General features: G+C 31.0%; 1 protein-coding gene and 2 long non-coding RNA genes across 3 annotated transcripts; 1 reads left to right on the forward strand and 2 right to left on the reverse strand.

The window, feature by feature from the left end:
* Positions 1-1511: 1511 nt before the first annotated feature.
* On the reverse strand, positions 1512-2346 carry LOC128283577 (uncharacterized). Its single transcript, XR_008273954.1, has 2 exons — positions 2213-2346; positions 1512-1750 (listed from the first exon to the last, which is right to left on the reverse strand). It is a non-coding gene; the product is annotated as an uncharacterized LOC128283577 (long non-coding RNA).
* A 1670-nt stretch (positions 2347-4016) lies between these two features.
* LOC108472321 (probable disease resistance protein At1g58602) lies at positions 4017-11265 on the forward strand. Its single transcript, XM_017773816.2, has 3 exons — positions 4017-5238; positions 8863-10734; positions 11035-11265. Exons 1-2 carry the CDS (start codon positions 4206-4208, stop codon positions 10710-10712), a joined length of 2883 nt encoding a protein of 960 aa, XP_017629305.1. The 5' UTR covers positions 4017-4205; the 3' UTR covers positions 10713-10734; positions 11035-11265.
* Positions 11266-11773: 508 nt separating this feature from the next.
* Positions 11774-12733, reverse strand: LOC108470838 (uncharacterized). Its single transcript, XR_001869414.2, has 2 exons — positions 12340-12733; positions 11774-12043 (listed from the first exon to the last, which is right to left on the reverse strand). It is a non-coding gene; the product is annotated as an uncharacterized LOC108470838 (long non-coding RNA).
* Positions 12734-18648: the final 5915 nt, after the last annotated feature.

The raw sequence follows: 18648 nt of genomic DNA on the forward strand, positions 1-18648 counted from the left end.
ATTAGCAAATAGAAAAAAAAAAAAAACTGGAAAACATGATTGGAGATTCGTTCAGATTTGGTTATGGGAAATCAGCTCGCTTCGGCATGTTTCATCAATTGTATTGGTTATGGGAGATTCGTTCAGATTTGGTTATGGGAAATCAAAAGATCCTGTCATATTTGGTTGAACAAAATAAAGTTAGTTTCATAATCCACCGTAATATCATGGACAACATTCTTATAGTTGTGGAAGCTATTCAGAACAAGGAAAATTAAAGTAAGTTGGATGACTATTAAGGAAGATTTGAAGAAAGGCCATGATAGGCTGTGGTGGGACTTCATTGTAGACTGAGGCTCCCTAAAAGCCTCATTCGGATAATTATGAACTGTATTACTACTTCTATACCAGCCATTTGAAATAGGGTGCTTACAAATAATTTCAAACCACTGCAGGTGTTCGAAAATACGACCCCTTTCACCTTTTCTTTTTGCCATTGCCATAGAGCATTTAAGACATCTCATCGATGAAGTGATTAAAGGTGACAAATGAAAGCCCATCAAACTGCTAGAGATGGGCCACAAAATTCGCATTTGTTTGTCACCGATGACCTTGTTCTCTTCTATAAAGCAGACATGAAACATGGTGAAGTCCAAAGAATCCTACAAGAACAGAGCAGCCATTCTGCCCATAAAATGACTGCTTCCAAGATGCAAATATATTTCTCGTCAAATTTGAATGAAAATATATGCAGTTTACTTAAATTTCACTTCTCATTACAACTTTTAAAATTATAGCTTCATTCTCTACCGAAGTTAAAATTTTTATCTTTTTTCTTGAATGCTGCAATCAAAACCAATTATAACCTCAAAAACGTTAAGCAAACAAGCATGCATGGAAAACGAAAAAGTTTTAATCTTTGAAATTTAAATGATTTTTTAACATTTATATTTTATATATATTTAGACATGAATAATTTTTATAACACCCCAAATCAGGCCTAGATGTTATAGTTATATTAGTTTGTTTTAAAAACCCAAAAGTTATTATCATAGTTTTAGAAACCGTGAATTCTGAAAATATTATTTTTAGCAAAACACTTATATGTTATTTCGAACAGTAAGCACAAAGCTTATTTATTTTACAACATAGCTGTTAACTAGATTTCATTTACATAAAAACACTTAAGAAATTACTTAATTTGTAGCAAAAAAAATTTCAGAGTTATAGTTTTGAAAACCGAAATTCATTTTATTAACTCGTGCAATTTTGTAGTTCTACATTCAAAAATATCAATTACCAACTATTTAAACAAAAACTAAAACAAAGCAAAAAAAAAATTACATTCCAAAATAAATAATTACGAAAATAACCATATTTTAATTAATTGAGAAAAAGAATTTGAACTCCCGCACATCGTCTGGTCCTAAGTCAGAATATCACCTAAAACGTATTAAACAAACCAGTGAACTAGAAGCCTAGTGTCCAACACATCCCAACCAACAAGCTAGAAGCACATACACAAATAGATATATTTTCATATACAGATCTAGACATATTCTCATATATGGAATCAGATGTATTCTCAAAATCAAATACATTCAGATACAAATGCAGACACAGATTCAATTACAGATAGAGATATAGATCCTATCTCTATCTGCTACACACCAACTCCGTTCAACCAATCACATCAATTAGGACCATAAGAGTTCATCCATCCAATCACACCAGGTCGTGGTGGTATGTCACTCATATAAGTGTAGTTGAGCTGCAAGACAGAAATGTTGCGATAAACCGTCAGAATCAAATATACGTGGTCGAGCCACTATAATTGCAGTCAAGTTGTCAGAACAAACATTGCAAATATACTACCAGAAGATGCATTAATACTACTAGAATCACACTTCCTCCATCACATATCATATCCCACCCAATGTATATACAAAGACTAACAGACATCAGACTAACAGACATCAGACACAAATATGTCATACATGCTTTTCACATCAGAACATGCTAACATAAACATCAATTACAAATCATATTCGAATTTCACATTTTGGACATGCTTGCAATTGAAACATGTACATTAACCATTCAAATACAATAGCAAAATATCATATTTCATGTTTCAGAGTCATATATAAGCCAAACAGACCCCACGAAAGGTCTAATTACGAATTTTAGAGTCAAACGGGCCTAAGTTAAAATTTCTGAAAAATGGGCTTACATGCTTGTGTGGTCCACACGGCCCAACCGGCCGAGCCGGTCTAACACATGCCCGTGTCACCCACATGCTCGTGAGGGCCAATGGCCCAAATAACCTAGCCCGTGTGTCACACACGACCGTGTGGTGCACACGGTTTGCCATACGACCGTGTGATGTCGACTGTGCAGTTTTTGTCTTCGCATCATTCACTGTTTTTCAGTTTTCTATTACTCACTTGATCAGTTTTCAATGCAAAATCCACAGACGAAATTCCATTATCCTAAAAACGACATTCCAAATAACGAATTAGCAAACAAACGAAAATCAATAAAGGGAAAACAACCTTTGCTTCCTAAAACATCAACCAAAAACAATAGGGCATTCGGCCCAGCAACTAAAGTAGCCCCCAACTTAGCATTCGATACTTACACTAGTTAAAATCAGCAACCTTAACAGCACCTAGATCGCTGGAGGATTACTTGTTACCAAATTCCCACCTAAATCAAGAATTTCACACAATTAACTATTGTCCCACAAAAAAAAAATTATAACCCCAAACGTGAAAATCCCCAACACAATTAGGAGCAACAGAAAACACGGCTCAAAACACCAACCATCCACGAATTAACGGGTATAACAAAAATAAACATACACTATGAAAAGAAGAAAGCCGACGATACTTACACAATAACGAACTCGATAAATATCCGTCGAATGCACAGTACAAGAGAAAAAGCAAAACGATTGCACCACAAGGAAACAGATTTAACAAAAGAGAAGATTAGGAGATGATAAATTTTCTCATTTAAAGAACGAAACAAACAAAGCAAAAAAGAAAAATATTCAAGAAACGACAGAAAGAGAGAAAAATAAATAAATAAATAAAATGGAAAATAACGTGAGAAAAATTGGGAGAGGGAAGTGGGAAAATATTTTTAATATTAAAATAAAAAAAATAACTAAACAAATTTTATGGTAAGTTATTAGGTTGCCAGAGTTTAAAACAAAAATAATTTTCACTTTATATGTGCAAGGATTTGAACATAATGCTAAAAGGTAAACTAACACATTACCACTGAATTAGCATGTTCATTCTTAACATTAATTGAGTGAAAATAACATATAAGCTAGGTCTTCAAAGTCAGATGTTAAAACAAAAATTAATAAAATTTTAAAGAAAGAAATTTGAACGCAAAACCTTACGTACATAAACACAATACTTAACTATTAAACTAAGTTAATTTACTTAACAAAATTTTCACAATTTTAACTCAAAATCATAACGTGTCTACTCTTGGCTTTACTAATCCAATTTCTTCAAACTCGAATTTCGCGATGTGAATTTATTTTTTAAATGAGTATATTATTCGTATCTTTTCATGAGAAAAAGAATAACTCTATTTTGGCCATTAGTGCAATCTGATTTATTGGTGATCAATTATTATTGGCTTCCCTTTTATTCTTTGCTCAATTTTTTGGCAAAGGATGATTAAAAAAAAGGATTTGATTACATCAATTTATTCTTTTGCCATTTGCCTTTTTTTTTTTTATTCAGAATCAGTCGACAAAGCATTGGGTTAAGAATCCAATTTTCATTGCAAAGTACTTTGTTACATCATCAGAATCACTTAAACCTATTGCACAAGCAAGAATTTATAGTTCAAACATTGCACAATGTTGTCTTTTGCCAATATATATCGTTTTTTGCTGCTTTACTTAAACATGCTGCAAGGATTTGATAAACATAAACATAAAAATGAAAGATTGGTTTCAATAAATTTAGTTGTTCTTGCTTTAGTTTCCATTAATTATGATTACTTGCTAAAGCAATTGGATAAGAATCTAATTCCCTTGTGCAGTACTCTTATCCTTCCATGGGAATCACCTGAACCTGTGTCCACAAGCAAGAACTGTGTGATTTAATTTAACTTTTAACCATATAATCAATTGTACCTGAAACCAAAAATTCCAAGATATCAACCGTCTTTGGTCAGAAAAAAAATTAGGCTCTCTCATGGATTTCTCGGCTGTTTCTTCTGCTCTCAAGATAATCGGCGAGCTAACACAAGAAGTCACATCCTTGTGGGGTATCGATGAACAAGTTGAGGGGTTGGCAAGTGAGTTGAGATGGATGCAAAGCTTCCTGAAGGTGGCAGATGCAAGAGAAGTTGACAATGAGCTGATACGTACCAGTGTTGTTAAGGTCAGAGAGTTGGCCTACGATGCTGAAGATGTGATCGAGACGTTTTCCCTCAAAGTTGCTTCCAAAAGGAAAGGTGGATTTTCAAATTGCATCAAAAGATCCGCTTGTTTCCTCAAGGAGGGATGCCTGCTCCACCAGATCAAGTCAGAGATAGAGAAAATCACAGCCAGAATCAAAGAATTGACCCGACAATTAAAGACGTATGATGTATCAAAGTTCGGGGTTGATGGAGAAGGACTAAGTTCTTCAACTCAAAGGCGGGAGTCACGGCGGCCTTATCCTCATGTTATGGATGATAACATTGTTGGATTGGATAAGGATATCAAGAAACTTGTCCCAGTTCTTCTCGATGAGCAAAGTGAATGTAGGGTTGTCTCCATATGCGGAATGGGTGGTCTGGGCAAGACCACTCTTGCCAAGAAAATATATCATCACAGCCAAGTTGTTGATCATTTCAAGCACTTGGCTTGGGTATATGTTTCTCAAAACTATCAAAAAAGAAAAGTTTGGGTAGACATTCTATCTGATCTTAACATCTTAAGTGAAGAAGATAGGAAGATGAAGATGAAGATTGAAAAGTTAGCAGAGAAGTTATCTGGTTTCTTTGAGGAAAACAAATGTTTGGTGATACTCGACGATGTTTGGAGCATCGAGGCTTGGGATTGCTTAAAACCAGCATTTTCAGCAAGAGAGACGAGAAGCAAGATCTTACTCACCTCTCGGAACAAGGAGATAATTTCACATGCTGACAAAAATGGTTTCCTATATGAATTGCAGTGCCTAAACGACGAACAGAGTTGGGAACTATTCCAAAAGATTGCCATTCCCCCAACAAATTCTCCAGGTAATATGTTTACTGATTTCATAATCGTGAAATTATTCTATCTTAATCTATATTGCCACATTTACTCAACATTTTATTTTTATTTTTTTACTAAAAAAATTTATATTCTAAACTAGCATTATTACTTATTTGACTCACCAACTTTATAAAAAAAAATTATTTTAGCGTTTCATTTTATTTTTCGCCTATTTTAGTTTTTGAACTTGTATTATTTGTTAAGTCACTCTCAAACGGTTAGAAAAATTAACGTTTATTAACTTTGTTGATGCGACATCTATATGGCATTGGCAGTCCACGTATGTAAGCAATTAATTAATTTTAAAAATTAAAATTATTACAAATATATATTTTATAGTTTTTAATAATTTTTAAATTTAAAAATTTAAATTTTGATTTTTGATTTTTAAAATTTTAAAATTAATTAATTGCTAATGTGACATTCACATGCAATCCACATGTATGTCACTTCAACAAAGTTAATAGATGCTAACTTTTTTATTTATTTTAAGATGATTTGACAGACAACTCAAGTTTAAAGACTAAAATAGGTGAAAAATTAAATTAATGGCTAAAATGACCCATTTTATAATATTAGAAGGCTAAATAAATCTGCCTTGTAAGTTTATTTCTGAGTTTATGTCTTGTTCCCTAGAAGCTTTCCAAAGTTTCTAATACAAATTGAGCAATTAATTTAGTTTAATTTTTTTTTTTTCTAAATGTTACTTTGGGTGCGCTAGACTACCCCAAATTTGAAATTATTGCAATTTCTCTTATAAACATTTCTAGCTTCCCCTTGTTTCTTGTATCATTTCATGTTATAAACATATAGTTTATATAAAAGTACGTGTTTGGAGAAACTTGATAAGAATACTCATTATTTTTCTATCATATTATTAAATTAATTTTAAAATAATTATAATTTAATTTTAAATTATTAGTTAAAATTAGTTATGCTAATTTTAAAATAAAGGTACTACTTTAATAAAACTCTAACTATAAAATATCTCTATAATTTGTATTTATAATCTATAATTTTACATTAAGGAGAATATCCTTTATTTTTATCATATTACTAAATTCACATTTAAAAAAATGAAGTAAACTAAAAGTTAAGATAATTATACATTTAAAATAATTATAATTTAAGTTTTAATTATTAGTTAAAAACTTATGCTAATTTTAAAATAGAGTTATTACTTCAATGTAACTCTAACAATTTTAAATTAAAATTATTAGTTAAAACATTTTGACGTAAAAAAGAAGTTGTGTTAATTTTATTGACGAAAAATAGAGTGATTACTTAATAAAATTTTAAGCATCTTAATTATCACTTAATAAATTATTATTTTGAATAATTTTTTTGTATTAATTATATAAAGTAAAACTATATTATATGTTGACTATGTTTAAAATATTTTAAATATGATTTTAAAATTTTATATTATAATATTTGAAATTTAAATAAAAATATATTTTACGTTAATTATTATAATTAAAAATAAAATATTTTAATTTTGATTAAATATCGAACATTGAAAATCCATATGACAATGAAAACTAATATAATAAAAACTTTAAACTTTTGACATGAAATTGATTAGATTTTGATATTTTTGAAGAAATAAAATACTATAAAACTAATTGTTTTGATGTCATAAATCGGATTTATTAAATTAACTTTCATTAATATCAATTTCTTGATTCATTAAAGAAATACATATTAGGAGGATGAGATGATTATAATTTAATTTAAAATTATTAGTTAAAAATTATGCTAATTTTAAAATAATGTTATTATTTGAATAAAATTCTAAGTATAAAATATCACTACAATTTGCATCTATAATTTATATAAGAACATTATTTATTATTGCTCGTAATATTGTTGGTTGATCTACTTTCTAATTTCTCCTATTAAAATTCTACTTTCTAATTTCTCCTATTAAAATAAAGCCTTAAAATATAGTACAATACAATTTTCTAATTTCTCATTTTACTAAAATCATTAGCCTCAAGTGGCGTTGTGTTAAGAATTTACATTTATATACCAACTGTATAGGTTAATCACATGCAAGAAATCACTTGTTAAAAACATTTTATTTATTTTTAATAATTTTTAAATTGGTTAAATTAGTGGTATGATACAATCATAAATCAACTAAAATTTGATTAAATCAAGTATAATTATCAATTAATAGTATAGCCACAGTGAGCAAAGATATCATTCCCACGAAGATTAAAAGTACGAGTAATTACCGTCTTTATATTATTTAACCAACAAATTGGAGTGATTGATTAAAACTAAAATTAACAAATTAATTAACTAAAGAACACAACAAAGAACAAATCAGGAAAATAAACGATTAACAACCAAGAGGTAGGATAATACTAAGGAAAGAATTTACCTAGATTTCGTCTATTATTATCAATCTAAATTATATAATTTTTTCACTTAGTATCTTGATTCATAGAAATCCTTAAATTATGCTAATATCTCTCTTCAATACTAAGAGCAATTGACTCTAGGTTGATTAATTGAAATTTCTTTCTAACTAAAACTCCTATTGTCACATTAACTTGATCTATGAATCCCCTATTAGATTTAACTCTAATCCGGTAAATTTATGTCATCCTACTTCTAGGATTGCATGCAACTCCACTCAATTATGTTAGATCTACTCTTAAATAAGATATATTCCTCCTCTGATTCAACCAAATCAAACATAGATTAATAATCTAGAAATATAAAATTAAGAATTAATCACACATAATTAAGAACAAGAACCAAGTATTTATTGCGTAAAAATAAAAATCAAATAACTGAATCCATCTTAGGGTTCATCTCCATCCTGAGGTTCATCTCCTTACGTATTTAGAAAATTAGTTCATGATAGCAAATAAAAACATCCCAAAGGTAGTATAGCCATAAGAAACAAAGAAACTCATAATAAACTTCAAAGAAATCGAAAGGAGATATTCAATCTTGATGGAAATCTATTTCAAAGTTGGCTTCAATGGTGTTTTTCAAGGTGTTTTCAAGTTGTTTTCTTCATTAATATCTGACAGCTTACTCCTCCCTTCTTATCTTTGTCATATATAAGTCTTAAAATATCCGAAAAACCTAAAAAAAAGTGTTTTCCCACAAATTTGGAGTGTGATTTGATATTTCAATACGGCCTGACACATGGCCGTGTGACAGCCCATGTGGCTCACACGGTCGTGTGTCTAACCCGTCTGGAATGACCCAACGCATGTGGCTCGTGAAACTTACTCCGATTTTTTGATTTCTCGATTTTCGCTCTTTTATGTTCCTTTTACTCCCAAATGCTCTCTTAAGTATAGAAATGAATTTAAAAGATTAGTAGCATACAATTTACCATATTACATCGAATAATCATCCAAAAACACATTAAGAATGAGATTAAAACATGTTACTTTTAGCACCTATCATGATAATATTATGGTTAATTACTGAAATGTATTGTTGTGGGTAACTTGCATTGCATCCTGCTTCACTAATTATTTGAAATTGTTTAAGATGTTAATGTTGTGGTTAATTACTAAACTCGTCTGGTTTTGAAATTATCACCCATTTTTATGAAATTTTGTTTTGGTATTATACAGACTATAAAATTGATGCGAAAATGAAGGAGTTAGGAGAGGAAATGGTCAAACACTGTGCAGGGCTTCCATTAGCCATCATTATATTGGGAGGAATTTTAGCTACAAAGTACCCTTTATTAACTGAATGGCTGAAGGTATCTGCAAATGTGAAATCATACTTGAACAACGATAAAGGTGAAGTACTAAGAGATGTGTTAGTATTAAGTTATGATGATTTGCCTCCCTATTTAAGATCATGTTTCCTTTATTTAAGCCAAATTCCAGAGGACTATGAGATGCCTGTGGATAGATTGATTCAGTTATGGGTTGCCGAAGGTATTGTTTCATCGAAGCAACAAGAAGGAGATGAAGGGCAAATAGCGGAAGATGTGGCTGAAGGTTATTTAATGGAGCTTGCAGAAAGATGTATGATTCAAGTACGACAAAGAGACATTGCAACCTTAAAGATGAGAAGTTTTCAGATGCATGATCTAATGAGAGATGTTTGCTTGTCAAAGGCAAAACAAGAAAAATTCCTCTATATTGCTGATCAGTCAAATGCGTGCCAATTATCCACAATTGGGAGAGTTCGCAGAGTTTCTGTACACAAATATTTTCCCTTGCAGTGCATTAAAAGTCCACGTCTTCGATCACTTTTGTTCTTCGATAAGTTTTTACCGTTCGAGGAACAGGAAAATATTTTGCCATTGACAATGGAAAGGTACTTCGACAACCATGAAGATGAACTTTTCAATCCACTTGTTTGGTTTGTGGGACTTTTAATTGTTAGTGTGTTAGGTACTAAATTTAGTGGAATTTGGAAATATATGTTCAATAATTTTAATTTTATTAGAGTCTTAGATTACGAAAAAGGAGGAGATGCAGGATGCAAGTTACCCAATGACATTGGTAAGCTTATCCATTTACGATTCTTGAGACTAAGGGATCTGAACTTCTTTAGTTCAAAGTTGCCATCATCCCTAGGCAACTTAAGGTGCTTGCAAACCTTAGATTTAAGAATCAAACACGGAATATGTTTGGAATCTGTTCATGTACCTAATGTGTTATGGAGGATGCAGCAACTAAGACATCTATATCTCCCTGAGCAATGCAGTCCTGAAACAAAGTTGAAGTTGGGTACATTGAGAAACCTCCAAACACTTGTCAACTTCAACACCAAGTGTTGTTATGTAAAGGATCTTATCAACATGACAAATATTAGAGAGTTGGAAATTCGAGGGCCCTTCAATATTGAAGATTTTAACACGGAGGAGTTGGACAAGAATCCATCTATTATCCAAAGTAAATATCTCTATTCCCTGTCTATTATCATCAATGATGAAGGAAGAATTGATCCAAGACATTTGGCGCACCTCCTTTTGAGTTGCGAAAACATTTCTAAGTTGAGCTTAGATGTGGTGATAAGAAGGTTACCAGAGTACCGCTACTTGTCTTCAAATCTCGCTTACATAAAGTTGAGAAGATGCGAGCTTGAGGAAGATCCAATGTCAACTCTTGGGAAGCTGCCTAACTTAAGGATTCTTGAATTACATGAAGAGGCTTTCATACGAAAGGAAATGTTTTGCTGTGGACAAGCCTTTGCTAAACTTGAGTCTCTAAGCCTTAAGGATCTGAGCCATCTGGAGGAGTGGAAGGTAAGTGAAAGAGCCATGCCTTCTCTTCGGCGATTGGAGATAGAAAACTGCAGACAACTAAAAAAGCTTCCAGATGGACTGAGGTTGATTGCAACCCTCCAAGAACTGAAGATTGAATCAATGCCAAAGACATTCAAAGATAAAGTGGAGGAAGGGGGAGAAGATTTCTACAAAGTCCAACATATTCCTTCTATCATATTCCAAGATTGCGAGTGATAGTAATTATGATTAATTCCAGGTAATTCAAAAATCTTTGTTTTAGGAAATACTTAACCCATTTGTTTATACAAAAAATCCACAACTATTTTACATGTTTAGATCCTTTCTGAAGCAGATAATAATTTAGACAAGATCCTAGTTTCGGTGCTTATCCTCTGTTTTTGGTAATGTATCATATTCGCACAAGATTAGTCATTTGAATTAAAAGTGCTAGAAATTATTGTCAAGAAGGTGTTAAGCTCGCAATTTTTTAACTATTATATCAAGATTCTTGAACTACTTCATATGATATTGACATTTTTTAACTCTTCCTCTTCAGGTGTAGAAGCCATTGCCATATTTTTTATTCTGCTGCTGCTCTTCGTGGGACCAAATATATTTAAAAGAGTTGTAACAGTACTATGTGGAATTGTGTACGTGGTGTAAAATTGGAGATTTGATAAAGTAGACCCCACTAATTAAGCTGCCTTTCAATAATCAATTGTAATTATATGATTAATCTTCACTCTGCTTTTTTAAAAATAGAATAATCCTCACTTTAAAAAGTAAACCAACTATGCTTCCTCACTAGCAGACTGCATCATTAGTCACATTGTTAATCTTTCTTTACTTTATCTAATATATCATATATAACAATTTACATGAGCTCATATTACGATAAGTAATAATCTCTCATTTTTTATTTAATTTAAATGAATAAAACTTAAATATATAAATGAAATCTTCATTTTACTTATTCAATTACAGGTTAATTTAGATTTATTATTCAATTATAAATAATTATTTAACTACACTATTTTTTTTTAACTTTATCTAACATATTTTATATAATTTCATATAATCAAAATTGATAAATTTAAAATAACGTATTAAATTGCAGGCTGATTTAGATTTAGTTCAATATATAAATATTGATATAAGCAATACAATGAACATCCATATAAACTCATTCAGCTTAAGTAGATTCATGGCTATGCTTATGCCAAATTCATTGGTTAAAGCATTTGTAAACAGGCCAATTTGTCGGGGCCTAAAGAAGAACCAAAATACAAAATAAATTAAAATTAAATCAAATGTTGACAGTCCATTAAAATGTCCCAATTACATGACCCAAGGCCCGAATAACTAGCCCAATTACAAACCCCTAACCCAAAACCCGATGGCCCAATAGGCCCAATGCCTAAACCAAATCTCAGCTAAGACAAACCCTAGCCTTTGCTTAGCGCCACAGCCACGTTCAGCCTCCATGCGCCTTCAGCACCGTACGACCACTACGCGCGCCTTTGTACGCCTCACGCCAAGCTCCAGCACAGCCCCGTACTCCGTACCTGCGAAAGAAAACAAACGAAAACAGCAACAGAGCAGTAGCCAATACGAAAGTAAAGAAAGAAAAATTGTATTTTTTTAATTTTTTGATTATTCGGCAATAAAGCCATGGGGGAATCGATTGTAATTTTTTTACGCTCAGGCAATACACGCATATATAGAGAAAAAGCAATCAAGAATAGTAAAAAAGGTGATTTCGGATTAAAACTTTTCGAATTTCTTCTTTTTCTTGGCTCTTTCTTTCTGGATCTTTTTTTCTTCGCATTTGAATGTATAAAAAAGGGAAATGAAATTTTACCTTGTAAATGCGCCATGAAACTTCTTCTTCTTTGTCGAAATCGAAATATAGAAGGGGTCTGAAGGCTGAAAAACAACTCTGAGGCTTGGACGGGCTGGTCTTTGTTCATGGTGGCGGATCAGTTCTTGGAGGAGTGTTAAGGGTCGGCTTAAGGATTGAAAAGGAAAAGGCTAGGGTTACTTTAGGGTTTCGGCTGAATGAAGGCATGGTTTAGCCTTTTTTATGGTAACAGAAACGATGCCGTTTAAACCAATCTTTATGGTTTAAAAACGACATCGTTTGGACAAGCCCCGATCCGAGCCGATTCCTAACCCTCAGGACCCGCGAGTCTTTGCGGTGAAGGGTTATTTGCATGTTCGACCCCTTTCTTTCGTGCTGGTTTTTTATTAGGCCAAGTCCCGATTTCTTTGTTTTCTTAAATTTTCCCTTAAATTTGCGCGTGTTTACACTTTGGTCCATGTCTCAGCGTTGCGTTTTGGGGTCTGGTTTATTTCCAGACTTGGTCCCTGCGCATTCGCGCATGATGCACGCGGGTCCCTTTTTTATTTTAATTGTTCATTTCATTTATAATTTGTTCCTCCCATTTCAATTCTATTTTAATTGAGCCTTTTTTTTTTTTTTCATTTTATGATTCATTATTGTTTTAAAGGTACATTCGACATTTTATCTTTATTTATGTTTTATATTTTAGGTTATTTTAATGCTTTTATTTTTTTTCCTAAAATCACTATTGTATTGTTTTTTTTTAATGTCATATTATTGCAACATTTTGTATAATGTTTTGTAAATATCCTTATATATATTACTGTTATACATACATGATTTCTTTTCAATCTATTTATATATATATATATATATATACACGTATATTTTAAAACCTTATGTGTATAAAATATATTTTATCATATTCTTTTGTTATTTTAAAACTTTTCACATATTACGTGTTCTTTACATTTTTGTTATATGTATATGGTCAACCCTAAGTAGATACTTTATTTTAAACATATTTTGTACATTATTTGACTCAAATCTCTTCTTTTATCGTATATATTTTAATAATTATTTATATATTTGAAGTTTTTTCTTTATACATGTAAACTATTTTAAATTCTAGCATATGTTTTGTAAATCTATTATATATATTTCTTAGGATTATATTTTATCATGCATTCTTGCTATTCTTTCATACTACATATATCTTTCAAATTTTATTTTATTGTATGTATTTTTAAATGTTTTTAACACCTTGTATTATTTGACTTTAAAATCTTCATTCTGTAATGCACATTTTAAATGATTATATATTTCTAGTTTTTTTAATCCATCAATTCATTATATAATGTATATATATATATATTAAGTATTTATCATTGTTTTAAACTCGTTTTATACCATATTGTTTTTTATTTGCATTTTGTTTTGTGCATCTTGTATTGATCATTTTATATTACATCATGTATGTTATCGTTGTATATTATTTATTCATTTTATTGTTATATCAATTGCTCTCCATCCATGTTTAGGAGTCCGATCATATTTGTCTTAGATTAGCTATGCTTGATTATTAGTGTGCTAATTGGCATTGTATCTTATGTGTGTATTGTCCCATATCATTGTTTTCCACTTGGTTTATGAAATGTGATTTTATAAGGTCCAAATCTTTAAGATTAATTTCGTTTTATTTCAAGCAAAATTAATACATTTTAAGCTAGTTTTATAATTATTCATTAAAATATTTTTTTCTAAAAAAAACCGAAGGCAATATTCGATGTTTGGCAATTCGGGGAATCGTGCCCTATCGTGCTGGGTTGCAATTTCCCATTTGTGAAAACAATCGAATATTCCTTTCGGATTTCACTCATGTCTGTACAAATTCTTCAAAACGAAGGTAATATTCGGTGTTTGGAAATTCGAGGAATAGTGCCCTATCGTGCTGGGTTTCGATTTCCTGTTTGTTCAAAATAATCGAATATTCCTTTTGAATTTCGCTCGTGTTTCTTAAAGCAAGGCAATGTTCAATGTCTGGAAATTCGAGGAATCGTGTCCTACCGTGCTGGGTTTCGGTTTTTCGTCAGGACCAAATAATTGGGCATCCTTTTGTAATTTTCAACGTATAAACTTTCGTAAGTCAAAATTTATCGTTGTTTTCGGGGGTATAAAGGATCGTGTCCTATCGTGCTAGATGTGGTGCTGCATTCCTCAGAAACAAGAGAACTTTGGCGACCAACTCGGCCATTCAAATGTTTCTAAAGGAATCACATTTCCAAAAACTCTTTTTCAAATCTTAGACATAAGGACAGTATTTAATCGATTTGGTACCAATTTTGGGCATAGTGAGGGTGTTAATCGTTCCTCATGCGTAACCGACTCCCGAACCCATTTTCTCATATTTTCGTAAGACCAAAATCGTTGTTTTAGTGAAAAGAAATATCTTATTAAAATAACCGGAGTTCTAGGTGATCCGATCACACCTAAACAAAAAGATTGGTGGCGACTCCACATTTTCGTTTTTCAAAAAGTCGATTCCCCTTTTTTTCATTTGAAAGATGGTTTCGACAGCATTCATTATTATTTTTTTCTTATATCAGTGGCCACCATCGTCAGAGATCATCATCGCTCAGAAGAAGGCATTGCTCACCAGAATCAAATCTGATACCAAATGCATCTCCATCTCTATCAACATCTACAATCAAGGCTTCTCGATGGCATATTATGTAAGTCTCGTGGATTATAGCTGGCTCCAAGATGCATCTGTGTGACTAATAGGAGTATTTGTATCATATCCATTTGAATTAGAGGCCAAAAAACAAGGCATATTATAAATATACAATGAAGAGTTTTAACCACGGTAACGACCAAGACTTGATATCATTCGAAAGTTTATAATTTACAAAATAATAATAATGAAGTACACATGAATTATCATGTAAGTTATCATGTCTAAAAATTTAATATTTTAATTGACATTTTCATTAAAAATAATAATTCAATTCTTCTTAAAAGGTTGATGATTAAATTTGACACTTTTGAAAGATTGAGTGCCAAATTTAACTTAAAAAAGAATGATGGCCAAAATGTCAAAAAATGTAAGCATTAAAAGCTAAATTTATCATTATGCACTTTTTGTTGTTTACATATCATACAACATATGTATAAGTGTAACACTATGTTAGGTTGATATTTCCAAATAATACTAAAAAGGGTATGCTATTTATAATGGATTTAACGGACATAGCTTGAATTAAGACTGAAATTTATAATTGGAGAATAGGGAGTATGAGATTTAATAATCTAGTACCATTTGACCAAATTGACTTAAATCTCAAAATTGTAAAAATATAAAAACTAAAATAGACCAATTTAAAAGATTAAATTTATAAATCATACACAGTAGATGGACTAATAGTAAAACTTGACATAAAAGAAAATTAATCAGTATTCCTTTTTTTCTCTTTTCACTCTCCCCAAATTTGAAATTATATTTGGTTTCGTAGAAAGATTACATTTTGAGCAATACATAAAGCCGAATGAGAGAGATTAACTATATAGGGATAGCATACAAATTATCACTAAGAAATTAGAGAGTTAAATCAAATGATTCTTTTGAGTGTAGTCCCAATCAGACTTGGAAGCGAAAATGGATGGTAAGACGGCGAAGGCAATTAAATTGTATAAACAAGCCAATGAAGAGGAAGATGGTTTCATGGAGTGTGTGATAGCCAATATTTCTAATCGTGTTATATCAGATGATATAAAATTTATTTTAGCATACAAAATTTCTAAAATATAATATATTTAAATAATACATAATAAAATATATGTAATGTTGTAAGCTTTTTTTTTTTTTTTTTGATATACAACATTTCTATCAAAGTATCAAAATATTGAAGGCAATACTAATATTTGGGTCACTAGGCATCGTTTTTATTTTTATTTTATTTTTGCATGTTTCCCCAAAATTTAAGGGATATAATTAGATATTTTGCCAAACCAAAATTTTAATGTGACAAATACTGAAATTTTCTAATATGATATCAATATTTCTAACACAATACATGATATTAAAATTTCTAAGCAAAACCTAAAACATCTCGTTAGATATTTTGTTAAAATTCCTAACAAGGACCAAAATTTGTTTAAATAGTACTTTATTTTATGCTTTAAAAATTCAATCAATACAAAATCATATTTTAATTTGTTCTTCATAGTATCTGTAATTTGATTGTTTTTATTTTTTTAGTTGTAAGATTTGATTACATTTTCCTGAATATCCTTGTTTATGGATCTTAATAGATATAAAAAAAATCGCTAATAATGAATTTTTCTAATAATTTATTGATTTTCACTCATTGTGGATTTAATTATGGGAATCTTATTTGTAGAAATGTGTTTTTCTCCGCTTCCCCGCTAAACGTAATAGTTTGATATTTCCAAGTAATACTAAAAACACTACGTTATTTATAATGGTTTTAACGGCAGTAATTTGAGTCAAATTTGACATTTTAAATTTTAAAAATATATATATAAACAGAATATTATTAAATTAGAGAATAAGGAGCATGAGATTTAATAGCAGAATTGATCTAATATAGTTATCTAGAATCATTTGACCCTTTTTCAACCACTACACAAGCTTTCCACAAGATAAGTTATTTTAAGATTGCATGCCTACATTGGGTTGAGCCATTATTAATCTCCCTGATTTTGGGTTGCTTTACACACTTTCTTCTATTCAAACATGAATTTTTAAAGAATGGCCACCTTTTTTCCACCATTAATTTCACACAAGCTTTCCACAAGACAAGTTATTTTAAGAGTGCACCATTATTCACGTTTGGGCCAAACATTGAATTATTTTTCATCTCTCCATTGCTTCCACCCTCTATCCTTTTCTACTTAATTTTTAATAATTTGTAAAACTTAAATAAAAACCTCAGCTTAAAATATCTTTTATATCAATAATCAAATGCTTAAAGTAATTTAGTTTATTTCTCTGATAAATATATATATATAAGATAGACACCGTCGTCTCATAATGTTGTATTGATATCAAGTTCAAAAGAATTCATTAATTTGGTGTTGATAGATGTACAGTTGGAAGAACCAACACAATCATATATTGTACTCGGTTTACCAAAGAACACATTGGTATGTCCAATTAAGTGGTTGGTTAGATCCGTCAAGGAAAATAGAAGTTAGATTCAAACAATTTGTACAATTGAAGCCGTTGATTCGAGTTGATCCTTTCTAGTTCACAAGGCTATCGAGGAGCAAAATTGCGGATGTGTATTTCGTGGTTGTTCGGTAAGGCTTAATTGTTGGGCATTCCCACAATTAATTTGATGGTTTAAGATGTCCTCGATGACTATATCTGGTGTGTTGTTAAAAGCACCAAATATATCCTTTACTCTTACCCAATACCAAATACTATATCATAACAGAAAATCCATACTCTTACTCGACACCACAATCATGCACAGGCAACACCAAAACTGAGATGAGTACCAACAACACCGGATTTGGGTCCACCAAAAAGAAATCAAACGAAAGAACTCACACCAAACCAAAGTAATAGTTGAAATTAATGGAAAAAGAGAGGAAGCCAGAGAAGTTATGGAAAGAGAGGGAAGTAATTTCGATAGAAGAAGGAAAAGGAAAACCAAAATCAAAAGAAAAGAAAATGGAAACGTGAAACGTGAAATGTGAAAAAGGTGGACGGAAACTAGAGTGAAGAGTGGAAGTGAGAGACGGTTACGAGGGAGGAATTTTAGGGATTTTGCTATATTTAAAAAAAAAAACCCAATCTCATTATATCTTTTAACAGTAGAGTTTTACCATAACTTTGACAAGCATGGACGACAATAGTAGAATAGAGCTAAAATATTTCCACTTTGCATACAGGATCTTTTCCACACAAACATAACGTTTAATCATTAAACTAAACCAATTCGCTTCAAATATTTTAACAGTAAAAATTTTAGTGCGTTAGACTAGTTGTTGAAAGAGGGAGACTACTAAATGCTACAACTATTCCTCATCATGACACCAATCACCATTTGACAGGCTAAGAGATTTAATTTGATTACGCCGACACCTTGAGGAGGCACGACTATGGAAATATTATGTGTTCTTGTTCCCACCAACAATCCAAGTAGGGTAAATTTTTTGTTATTCCAATTAAAAAAAATGTTACTTCCTCATTTTGTTACTTAGTTAATGGTTGATGACCAAAATAAAACAAAACAGTGCCACAAATATAGGTGACTAAATTATAAGTTTTTATAGTTTGATGACCAAAACAAAAATTTA

This window comes from Gossypium arboreum, chromosome 11 (genome assembly GCF_025698485.1).
Source record: "Gossypium arboreum isolate Shixiya-1 chromosome 11, ASM2569848v2, whole genome shotgun sequence".
Classification (NCBI taxonomy): domain Eukaryota; kingdom Viridiplantae; phylum Streptophyta; class Magnoliopsida; order Malvales; family Malvaceae; genus Gossypium; species Gossypium arboreum.